Genomic DNA, 12794 nt, shown 5'->3' on the forward strand with positions numbered 1-12794 from the left:
ATGGGTTTGGGGAACTCAAATGGGCAACAAGATCTTATCACCCGGCAATCGACCATTTACACCATTGTTGAGGAAACGATCAGGGTGAGGTTCGGAAGGGCGCGCCTGGGCTTTCGAGGAATATCGAGGTCTAATCGCCCGGTAATGGACCATTACCTCGCAGGAAGAAAAACGGGGCGATGCCCGGGGCGAATGGGACTGGACGACCTCTCACCGAGCAAGCCTTGATGACCTGCCACTCTGTAGAACCCATGGAACCCACCCAGGGAGTGTGGGAGTGAAGCGCTGTTTGGCGCGAGACTATTTAAAACCACTTTGGGCGCGCTTCCCTCACTCTCAGCTTTCTCCTGGTGTGCATTCTATTCTAAATAAAAGCCAGAGCTTAAACTTCCTTTAGAGTCTGAGTCTTTTTATTTAGTCTTAGGCATTCCTTACACACACATACAGATCCCCCTTGTTAGCACCCAAAGTAAGAAAATTAAATAATAATAGGATGGTTATACCACTCACGTTTGATGGTAGGTACCGTCAAATTAGAAACCTTGTTATGAAGCATTGGCATCTCTTATCTAACATCACTAGGTGCAAGCATCCTCCTCATTTTACACAAAAAAGATCCATTAATTTGAAAGGTATGTTGGTGAGGAGTACTTTGAGATCTCCTGTGCTCCACTCATTAGGAATAGATGGACAAGCAACAATTGTAGGCTGTTACCCTTGTGGGGTAACTGTTCAGTTTGTAAGTTTTGCCTCAGAACTGCTTGTTTTCAGGACACATACCATCAGAACAATTATTCCATTAAATCCTTTGTCCATTGGAAATCTAGAGGTGTGATATACGGTATTCAATGCCCTGGTCTGCTTTTGTATGTGGGTTACACTTCAAGAGCAGTGAAAATGAGGGCCTGTGAACACAGAAGCTGTATCAGAGGTCAGAAGATCACTTCCCTTGTGCAACACTTCAGAGCTTCGAACCACACAGAGAGCCAGATTTAAGTTTTTGGGTTCTGGAGAAAGTTCATGCTTCAGGAACTCAGCTTCTTCACAGACTGACAGCTGGAGGGACTTTGGGGATTTTTAATTTGCATACCTTGACCCCTCATGGAATGAATGAGGCGATAGATTGGATGTGTTTATGTATCGATCTTATCCTTGGTTATAAAGTTTACCTTTTTAGTTTGTTATTTTTTTCTCCCACTTCTCCCTGCTCTTCCACATTAGCTAGGAGTTTTGCTTTAAATTCCTTGTACTGCAGTCAGATGTTAGTCATTACTGAACCATTCTGTACTCCTTATTTAATTTGGCCAGGCTCATTTTATTTTATTTATGTAGATGGTATCTTGTAACCAGCTTATGCACTTGCTTGGATGTAGGTCTATCTATAACAATGAACTGTGTATCTTCTTACTACTAAGAATACAATTCAAATCAGTATTTAATCCTTTTAAGGTGTGGAGTAGTCTGTCTAACAGGAGTTTCTAACAAGCTATATTTTAATTATACTACTCGAGTGCTACTTTAATTTTTTTGTTAAGTTTATTTGCATGATGTTATGATAAATGATTATTTATACCATTTCCCTTGTTTTTTTTCCAGCATTGTTATAGCCCTATATGTGTGACTACTGATGAAGGCTTATAAGCTGAAACACATGTATCCAGGTTTTCCAAGGCTGAAATAGAACTCACAGTTACTGGCTTCAATCCTGGTGCCTTAAGCATACCACCAAACAGGTTCTCAACCTGTCCTTAATGACTCCCAAGACAAGGATGAAACTGGATGTATAGTGAAAAGATAACTGATTTCAGGATATTGCTCCCTGCCACTGTGTTAGATCCATGAGCAATCACCAGTGAACCTTTTGCTTGCTAAACTATCAGTAACATATGGAGTAATGAATTTAGGTTGGAATAGCCAAAAGACAAGGACAAGGACAAGGACAAGGACAAGGACGGAAGGAGCGCGTGATTCATACTTCTTGTAGACATTTCAATTTTTAATTAGACATTTTCTCAACTGGAACATTTGGGCCATTCTAATATTTCTTCATTCTCCTTTAGGAGATGCCACCTTTACAAATTAGAGAAGGAGCTGACCTTTATTATATTCTGAATTATTTTTCCCCCGCTTTGAATATTTTGCCTTTAATTATAGGCTTCAATTGTCATGGTGTTGCAAAATGGGTGGCAGCTGTTTGTTTGTTGTTCCCAAATGACATATTCCTCAGCCACATTTCTGATTTTTTTTTTCCACACTCAAATATTTGGCCGATCATTACAGGCTTCAGTGATCACGGAGTTGCAAAATTAGCCACAGCTATTTATTTTTTTTTAATGATGTTTTCCTCAGCCACATCATGCCAAAAGTTCCCAAAGCATGGGATGATTTGCTGTATCATTATCAAATTCTCCAATGTTATCCCTAAGGGGATTCAAGAGAGAGAACAGAGCAATGAATTGAAATGATAGAATATATTATCTCTTCTCTGTGCAGGATAAGACTGGAGAGATAAAACTCTTTCAGTCTTATTCTTCACAGAGCATGTTTCAGCCAAAGGAAGGATTGTTCTGCACAATGATTTTATTCCTTGCAAACATATTAGTGCTACTGCCTCATATCAAATGCTCTGTTCTTCTTGGTAAATGTACTGTTGGAGACCCACTCCTTATTAGTCACAAGCAATATCATTCAGAAGATCTGGTTATTGGCGGCATAACTTCTCAGATTTTCATGTTTTCTAATGAAATAATTTTCACAAGGAATCCATCTCATGAAGTAGTTGATGATTTAATGTAATTATTTTTATAGGAAGCAAAAAGGAAAAAAAAAGGATATTATTTCTGACAGATATATTTGATGGAAATATTTGGGAAGGGAGCAATGGAATCATGGATTAAAAAGAACTTGCCTCTTTAATCCACAATAATGCTTCTGTGATTGTGGAAATAATTTACCTGTTTACTGATATAATCATTTCAGTTGCATCACCTTCACCAGATGTTTGCTCATTCTAGCATTATTCTGTAGCTATTAACAGTATTTTTGTTTAAATCACATTTTGTTTTAATCACTTGCTATGTTATCTTTGCCTCCAGGTATCTGAAACTTATCCTCGATCTGCTATGTTATTATTCAATAAAGAAAGTCATACTTACTATCTTATATCCAACAGTTCCATCACCCATTTCACTTATTTCTTTTTACATATTCATGTATCTATTGGCATCCCATTCCTTTGAACAAACCGTAACTTGTGAAAGACAAAGTGCTAGGTAGTTCTAAAGGACAAAGTGATGGTTGTAGGCAAGGAGAAAAAATATGGTCGGGGACAACCTGAAATTCATTTAATGTTTACCCTGAATTGGAATAATTGAAAGTCAAATTACATAGAGAAAAAGTATGGTGGAGAAGATTAAGTGGGGAGGTAACATTACATGCAGGTTCATTAAATTGAGGTTGTATTTTGTAATTCCTGTGATCATTCCATTACCCCAGCTCTTCTGAAGGCAGAATGGGCAATATCAGAAGAGATCTTTCCTCTTCCAACAACAGTTTTCCATCCAGTTGTCCAGAATTCTTACATGAAAATTCATTTCTATAAAAGATGTGGAAGCTCCACGTTTGTATGATTCATATTTTTCTGACAGAAATAAAATTTCTTTTGTGGATTTATGGAATGCCTAGGCTACTCGGCACTAATTATCACTCTAGACAGCTTCAGAAAATTTAAAAAGACAACATTATGTGAAAAACCCAAATCGTCCAAAGGAACATCAGACCTTTCTACATTGTATTTAAAAGATGTGTAAGGCTAGGCTACTTGGTCATTATGAATCTCAGTTATTCATTTCATGAGAAATCCCTATGCTAGGACAATGGAATCAAGTATGAAATTAGATGAGTTCAGATGAACCTATTTTCCATGTGCTGCTGCACTGCACCTTGTAAAATGATGTATGTCTGAAGAAGTCTCATCTACATTACTACATGCACCAAATTAACCTGAGGAACTTCATGTTACCTTTCTTTTATCAGTCAAGGAAAGGGCTATCATCCATAATGTAGCAAAGCTCTATATAGCTGCTTTGAATGTGCACCAACAGCTGAAAAGTGCACATAGCTGACATCCTCATACCTGAGGCTATCTATATGGTTGGTTCTTTGTTTTCTCCTCTGTCTTTATGGTATTTAGCTTGCATATATTCTATTTTATATCTACACCGATGAAAATAAATATGATCTATCATTTTTTTCATAGATTAGAACATGTAAATTAGAATGGAGCAAAGTTAGATTCCAAGCTTTGAAATACAGATAGTAGCTCTTCTTTCAGGTACTCATGTAAAACAAGTTCTTACTGTCATTTCAGAATTCATATGCAGAATTTTCAGCATATCCTGGCCTTCGAATTTGCTATCCAAGAAATCAGTGAAAATCTCAGGATCTTGCCTAATATTACTCTTGGCATTCATGCTTCTAATAGCTATTTCCTGGCAAGATGGATCTATCTCGCTTCCTTGGAGCTTCTTTCCTCGAAGGGAAGATTCATCCCAAACTACAAGTGTGATCACAGGGATGGTGTGGTAGCTGTTCTTGCAGGACCTAATGTTTACATTTGTCAGCTCATGTCAAATATTCTGAGTGTATACAAGATCCCACAGGTAAGATCTAAGGGGGGGAGAGATCCAACCCTCGACCTCTCCTTTGTGGGGTGCCACAGGGCTCAGTCCTCTCTCCTCTTCTATTTAACATCTACATGAAACCACTGGGTGAGATCATCCGTCACCACGGAATGAGGTATCATCAGTACACCGATGATACTCAATTGTATATCTCCATCCCGGGTGAGGTAAGTGATGCTGTGACTGCCCTCTCTCGGTGCCTAGGGGCTGTAGGGGTCTGGATAGGGAACAACAGGCTTTGGCTGAACCCTGGTAAGACGGAGTGGCTCTGGGTTAAGGATTTCTCCATATCTGGGACTTTGTCATCTTTAGTTCTGGGGTTGCACTGCCCCAGACAGACCCGGTGCATAACCTGGGGGTCCTCATGGACTCATGGCTCCTGCTGGAAGAGCAGGTGGCAGCCATGGCTGGAAGGGCCTTTGCACAGCTTTGTGTTGTGCACCAGTTGCGCCCTTTCCTGGATCGGGAAGCCCTTCAGATGGTCACTCATGCCCTTGTTATCTCCCATATAGACTACTGCAATGTGCTGTACATGGGGCTACCCTTAAAGAGTATCCGGAAGCTTCAGCTGGTCCAGAATGCGACCGTGCAGGCTATTTTTGGCGCCCCTAGAAGGGCGCACATAACACCTTTGCTACATGAGCTGCATTGGATACCAGTTTCCTTCTGGGTCCAATTCAAGGTGTTAGTTATCACCTTTAAAGCCCTACATGGCATGGGACCGGGTTACCTGAGGGACCGACTCTTCCATGTATCATCAGCCTGTCCCACCTGCTCATGCAGAGAGGGCATGCTCCAGACCCTGTCAATAAGAGAATTCCATCTGGTGGGGTCCAGGCGGCGGGCCTTCTCAGCAGTAGCGCCCGCCGTTTGGAACATCTTGCCCCCGGAGGTGAGATTAGCCCCATCGCTTTTAGCCTTCCGGAGGAAGTTGAAGACCTGGCTCTGCGACCGGGCTTGGGGCAGGGAGGAGAATCGACATACATTGAAGTGCCCCTCCTCCAGGATGGTTGAAGAGATCATAGCCATCCGGATTTTATGAGCTGGGGTAGTTAAGAAATTGTTTTGGTTTTAATGGGATTTTATTGGAATGTTATTGTATATTTATTTGAGTTTTTATTGTATATGTATTCTGTGTTGTAAACTGCCAAGAGTCCCTCCAGTTGGAGGAGATGGGCGAAGACAAATTTGATAAACAAACAAACAAACAAATAAATAAGAGGTTTTCTTCAAAGACTGGTATATTAAAGAAGATTTGTTGTCCAGACATAGAAAATGGCAAATAAAAAAATAAAGAAATAGGCAACAGTGTAGGATGCCTTGGATGATTTTTTTCAACTTTCTGATGTTTCAGTCTGGGTAAGTATAACTTAACAATATCTCTTTGTTCTTTTTAAAGGCCACTGATGCAAAAATGGGGACATTCTCAAATATCTCCCATTGCAAATTAGTGTTGATTTTGTAAAAAACTCTATAGAGTATTTATGCATTCAAAGATCTATGAAATTGGTGCACATTAAGAGACTTCTAAATGAGAATCAGATTGTTTTCTGTATTCAATCAATACATTCTGAGAAAATGATTCAACTGCTGATTATCAATAATTTCATTTCATTTAAACATTTATCTATAACAAATGGATATGAATTGAACTGTTGATTTAATAATCACATTTATAGAATTTGAAGGGAAAATGCTCCTTTTAGTATTCTGCTTCAGGGTGCAAACAGAAATCTAGACTGGAACTTGGTTGCATTTTGGACATTTATCACATTATGGAAGTTGATTATGCAGAAATTTTTACAGTTGGATACGAAATGTTTGTTGGAAACTCCCTATTCTTCATTATCTTAGGTTGCATATGGCTCTGCTCCAGTGATAGATGACAGCACACAGGCTGTTTTCTTGCACCGGGCATTTCCAAATGAAGATCTTCAAATTAAGGGGATGATCCAATTGTTGCTCTATTTCCAGTGGATATGGATTGGGTTGATTGTCCAAAGTGCTGAGAAACGAGACAGCTTTCTGCAGAAGAGGCTTGCACTTTTTTCTCAAAATGGTATTTGCATTGACTTTGTGGAAGAGTTACCAAAGGGATCTGTTTCCAATGAAATTAATAATGTGCTTATACATTATATAAAAGTTTACAATGTTATCATGAGCAGTAGTGCCAATATTGTGATTGCATATTGTGAAAACCAGGACATGGTGGTTTTGAGAATGTTGCCGTATATTTCAGAATTTGTGGACACAACAGTGAAGAGAAAAGACAAAATTTTGATAATGCCAGCCCAGATGGAGTTCTCATCTGTTCCCTTCCAAAGGTATCGAACCATGGATTTCATCCATGGATCTCTGTCTTTTCAAGTTGCCTCAAAGGAGGTCTTGGGCTTCAAGAGATTTCTTCAGATGAGAAAAATTACTTCTGCAGAGGAAGACAGTTTGATGAGAGTGTTTTGGGAACGTGCATTTGAATGTTCTTTCTCCAATGCCATCTTAGAGGGGAATGCTGAGAAGAAATGCACTGGGGATGAGCCTCTGGAGACCCTTCCTAAGTCCGTTTTTGAGACCGTTATGACTGGTCAGAGTTACAGTGTCTACAATGCAGTCCTTGCTGTGGCGCATGCTTTGCAGGCCATGCTCTCATCCAAATACAAACTCCAGGCAAGAGGAAATGGCTCAAAACTTAAGAGGTTGGATCAATATGTGTGGCAGGTAAGGGAGGGATTCATCGCTATACCCCCCAAAGCAAGAACCACTGATTAACCAGATACTTGCTAGTTATATCGAATAGAGTGTGACTGGTATGGTAGAGCAGCAAAAGAAGGTTAATTTTTCTTTAAGTTTTATGAAGTGCATTTTACTTCAATATGTTGTGCAAAACATACAGAAAACAGGAGGAGGCAGCATTAGTTTAGAAGCAAATGCCGATGACAAAAGAATAGAACAAGGTCAGAAGAGGCAACCCAGCAATTGAGCTGCCCAGAGTCACTGGCTGTTGGGTAGCATATACAAGTATTTGTTAGCAGTATTATTGAGGTTGAGGAGGAATTTGCTGAGAGATGGCAATAAAGATGTGGTGGGGATGCATGGAGAAAAGAGGTGAACATGTGGGCAGTGATAATGAGAAAGAGAATGTTGGGACTGAGGATGAAGAGGTAGATGGACCACAACAGAAGGACTCTTTTATTTGAAAGTGGGAAATGGTGGCAGGGAAAAGTGTTTGTTGGACATGTTTTGGAGACCCCAGAGGAAAAAACAAACTGAACCTTCTGCTTAGACCTCACCCATGGACAATGATCCAGGCTTCTGTAAGTGGTATACAGGCTGCACAATGAATAACAGGCCTTCACAAACATCAGAACTAGATAAGTTTCTTCTTGCTTTGTTTGAGCATTAGAGTCATTGCCTGATTCAGAATTATGAGATGTTTTTCTGTTGTTTTTTTTTCTTAACTGAAGGGGAAAAAATGTGATAACAGGTTAGATTGATTTAAATTCTTTTAATCACTAGATCCATCCTGTCCAGACACACAAATCCCTTATTTCATTTTATATGAGTGGAAAAGGCTTTTTTCTCCCTTTGATCTTCGGGTGGCTCCTGTGAAACTGACCTTTCCACTGGACCAGACCTCTGGAAGAAAGGCTTGTGATCACGGTCTCATGCTGGGTGTTGTTTGCAATATCACCAGTTTGGGCTGACTGCTACAACTCAGCTACATGAAATTACTCCAATCAGCTTCATCCAGATGAGGACATTGCCTTTTGATAGAGACCCTTAATGCTGATTCACATTCATAGGCATGGGAATTCGGAAAGGATCTTTAGCCATCGCTTCTGAACAACCCATATTCAACAATACATCAGATTCTTTCTACATATTCTCATCACTTCTTTTCATTTACTTTGGTCTAGCTTCATAAATACCTGAGAACTGTTTCATTTAACAACAGTGCTGGGGAAAAGGTTTTCTTTGATCAAAATGGGGAAATAGCAACTGGCTTTGATGTCATTAACTGGGTCACTTTCCCCAACCAATCCTTCCATCGAGTCAAAGTTGGGAAGGTAGATCCATTTGTTCCCCCAAACAAGCTGCTCTCCATTTCTGCAGAGAACATTATCTGGCCCGCTATGTTCAACCAGGTAGGTTTGTCTCTAATTTCAAAATAGAGGTAATCATATCCATGTGATTCAAATGGTGATTCAGTACTCAGACATCTTTCAACAAGAGTTCTGTCCTTGAACATATATTATATTCTCCAAGTGATTCATTTCTGTGAAAACTGAAAAGACAAATGATTTTGAAAGAGTGACCTGAAATGACTGAATTTTCATAGCATGCTTGCATAGAGAGAGGTTGGCAGCTTCATGTGCCTCAAGAGTGAGACATTTCCAGAATGGGCAGGGTAGGAACATCTTTCAGGATCCTGGTGTTAGTGAGTGGACCCAGAATCTGCACAAGCTGATATTCCCATAATCTTCAGAGAAAAGTAGTTTCCAAGCGCCTTAGAAATCTTGAACTAAGATGATGAAACTGCATCAGTAAGAAAGATAGTATATTTCTTTTTGTTTAAAACATTTTAGAAAAGAATATAAGGAAAAGTAGAGAGAAAATGTGTAAAAGAAGTAAAATATTGAAGTACAGGTAATGAGATACAGATATAGATAGGCAAAAAATCTAAAATATCATAAAGACTAATAATCTCCAGATAGCCAGTTTGGTGTAGTGGTTAATGCATCAGGCTAGAAACCAGGAGACTGTGAGTTCTACTCCCACATTACACACAAAGCTTGCTGGGTGACCTTGGGCCAGTCACTTTCTCTCAGCCCAAGGAAGAAGGCAATGACGAAATACTTCTGAAAAATCCTGCCAAGAAAATTTCAGGGACTTGTTCGGGCAGTATCTGAGAACCAGACGTGATTAAATGGATTTTTTTCCCCAATATTTGTTCACTATGTTATTCTAAAATAAGTCAGTTTTTAAAAACAGAAAAATGAAAAAATTGTGGGGAGCTTTAAATTGAAAATACCTGGTTAACACAGAATAAATTACGAAGTAAATACAATACGTTAAATCAACAGTAATAATCTGATTTTACATAGAATTCAAAGGTAGACTCATCTAGAAAGACCCAAGCTTTTGGATGTGATACAAATCAATTTATAAAGTCATATGACAAGAATAATTTACAGGTTGAATTAACCTTCTTCTGGATATTCAAATGTACTTCCACAAATTAGTTAGCCATTCTTCCAAAGAACAAATTAAAATCCTTTTCAGTAGACAGTGTATAGGATCTTGCAGCCATTAAGATACAATTTCATTTTAGAGAAGGTCATAGTTGGCAAAGAAACTGGCTAAAGGCATTCCTTTTGGAGAATTGTGTTTGTACTTCCAAAAAATTTTGGTGATGGACATCATGCCTTATTAGACAAATAACACAAGAGTCTTAAAAATAACCAGTAGGGCTGCACTGCCAATTTTAATTTAATGTAATGTAATATAATTTTAATACAGAAGATGTTCAATGGTAATCGATTGTCAGAGCAACTTAAAGAACTTATGATATGTTCGCAAGAAAAAATATACTCCTATGATACCTGGATGCAAATATTTGATAAGCCTACTAATAGCAGTGAAATCCAAATTCTTCAGATGCAAGTATTTCTGCATGTTAAAGAAAAATGTCTGAATTTTCCTTCTTAATGTCCAACAGGCACAGCCCTTTTCTGTGTGCAATGCTCATTGCTTATCAGGTTATAGCAGAATAAAAAGAGAAGGAAAGCCATTTTGCTGCTATGATTGCCTTCCATGTCCAGAAGGGAAGATTTCAGACAAGACAGGTAAGAGATCTAAAGGGTAGATTTCATTGCTATAAATATTTTTGTGACCCCATAGCCTGATTGTTTAAACTAGATTTTTAATATAAACAGTAGTTTACCATCTCTTAAAAAACTTTTCCATAATTCATGAGATATGTTGATTACTTAGCAGTTTTTTCACATATCCTCATGTCATCTTTTATGTGCATTGAGAATGAGAAACTGGAGCATAAAAATAAATCCTTTCAGGTATAGGGTCTATCAAAGGAAAGAGATTGCAAGCCTAGGTGGGATGAACCTCCTCTCATTTTGGAGAATTCCAGTTCAGAAGGAGATTTGAGAAATGCTAAATGGAAGATCTCAGTTACTTAACCATATTCAAGAAAGTAAATGTCTTGATAGTGTGTTCTTGGAAATACAGAGAAATTTAAGCATTGATACATCTTAATACTGTTCTTATTAAATGTTGACCGTTGGGGAAGCGAACACTCTGGTAATCATTAGAAGTAATCATTAAATATTGGTTCCCTAATTATAGAAAACAAATCAACCAAACAACAAATAAATAAAGTGTGAAATCAAACATCCATAAGATTGTTTTTCCAGAGAGAGGGTCTAAACTGGTCGTGTATTCAAGAGGTAAAGAAAGATTCTGGCTAATTTTAAGTGATGCTGTTTGGTTTATGACAATGGGGACCAAAATGGGGAGCAATAAAAAAAAGATCCCTGCCTTATTAGTAGATCTGTCTTAATTATGTTCCTCTTCTTTATATGATCAAAATCTTTTGGCCTTTCTTTGCAGTCCCAGAACCCCCCAAAATCATAATGGACCATAGACAGTTTCCATCATAAAACCAATCATTTTACTTTATGCAGAATAGCTATCAGAAGTAAAATACCAGAATAAAAAGGTTGACCATATTTTGATATGTTAAATCCCCTTAACCAGTAAGAGGTCATCCAGGGTCTATCATGCTTAAATCATTCCAGAACAAATAGAAAAGACTTAGCTCAGAAAGTCACATTAGCTGTTTTTCCTCCCATTCATCACATATTATTTAAAAATATGACTGCAATGATTTCACTTTCAGATGCAGATGACTGTTTCCCATGTTCAGAAGATCAGTTCCCAAACAAAGCTCACAATCTTTGCCTTCCAAAACGCATTATATTTTTGTCTTATAAAGAATCTCTGGGAATCAGCTTGACAACTGTTGCTTTCTTCTTTTCTCTCATCTCAGCTGTGGTGTTGGGGATCTTCATTAAACAGCGGGACACTCCCATTGTCAAAGCCAACAACCGGAACCTCACCTACATTCTTCTCATTTCTCTCCTGCTCTCCTTCCTTTGCACTTTGCTCTTCATTGGACAACCTGACCAAGTGAAATGTCTCATGCGACAAACTTCTTTTGGCATCATCTTCTCTGTAGCCCTTTCTTGCATATTGGGGAAAACAACCATTGTTGTTCTTGCTTTCATGGCCACCAAGCCAGGCTCCAAAATGAGGAAGTGGGTGGGAAACAGGCTGGCCAACACTATTGTCCTTTCTTGCTCCTTGACGCAACTCATAATCTGTATGGTGTGGTTGGCAATTTATATGCCATTCCCAGATTCAGATATGCATTCAATGGTTGAAGAAATTGTCCTGCAGTGTAATGAAGGTTCAACCACTATGTTTTACATTGTCCTTGGACCTATGTGGGTCTTGACTGCCACCAGCTTCACAGTTGCCTTCCTAGCTAGGAATTTACCTGACAGCTTCAACGAAGCCAGATGTATCACCTTCAGCATGTTGGTCTTTTGTAGTGTCTGGATATCGTTTGTTCCCACCTATCTGAGTACGAAGGGGAAATACATGGTAGCTGTGGAGATCTTCTCCATTTTGGCTTCAGCAGTTGGATTACTGGGCTGCATCTTTTCCCCCAAATGCTACATTATTGTTCTGAGGCCTGATTTGAACAGAAAGGAACAGCTGATAAGAAACCAAAACTGATTTCTTTTTGTTCCACTATGCAATAAATCCTATAAATGGTGACAGAAACATTTCCCTCCTTAAGAGGCTACTGACAAGTTAGGGGGGGTGGGGGTGGGGGGGGAGGGGGGCTTATACCAAAAGTGTATAGGTGTGAAACATGTGACATTTGGAATATGGTCCTTCTAGTGTAGTGTGCTTTTCTGTGTGTGTGTTTGTGTGAGTATGAGATATAGATATATATATATATATATATATATATATGTGTTTGTGTTTGTGTTTGTGTTTGTGTTTGTGTTTGTGTGTTTTGCAGTTGTG

The 12794-nt window shown here is 38.8% G+C and overlaps 1 protein-coding gene across 1 annotated transcript; it reads left to right on the plus strand.

The window, feature by feature from the left end:
* Positions 1 to 12497, plus strand: LOC134497014 (vomeronasal type-2 receptor 26-like). The gene is made up of 6 exons (XM_063302729.1): positions 1 to 89; positions 4370 to 4661; positions 6537 to 7397; positions 8597 to 8824; positions 10399 to 10525; positions 11596 to 12497. Exons 1-6 carry the CDS (start codon positions 1 to 3, stop codon positions 12495 to 12497), a joined length of 2499 nt encoding a protein of 832 aa, XP_063158799.1.
* The last annotated feature ends 297 nt before the right edge of the window (positions 12498 to 12794 follow it).

Source organism: Candoia aspera, chromosome 4 (genome assembly GCF_035149785.1).
Source record: "Candoia aspera isolate rCanAsp1 chromosome 4, rCanAsp1.hap2, whole genome shotgun sequence".
In the NCBI taxonomy this organism is placed as follows: domain Eukaryota; kingdom Metazoa; phylum Chordata; class Lepidosauria; order Squamata; family Boidae; genus Candoia; species Candoia aspera.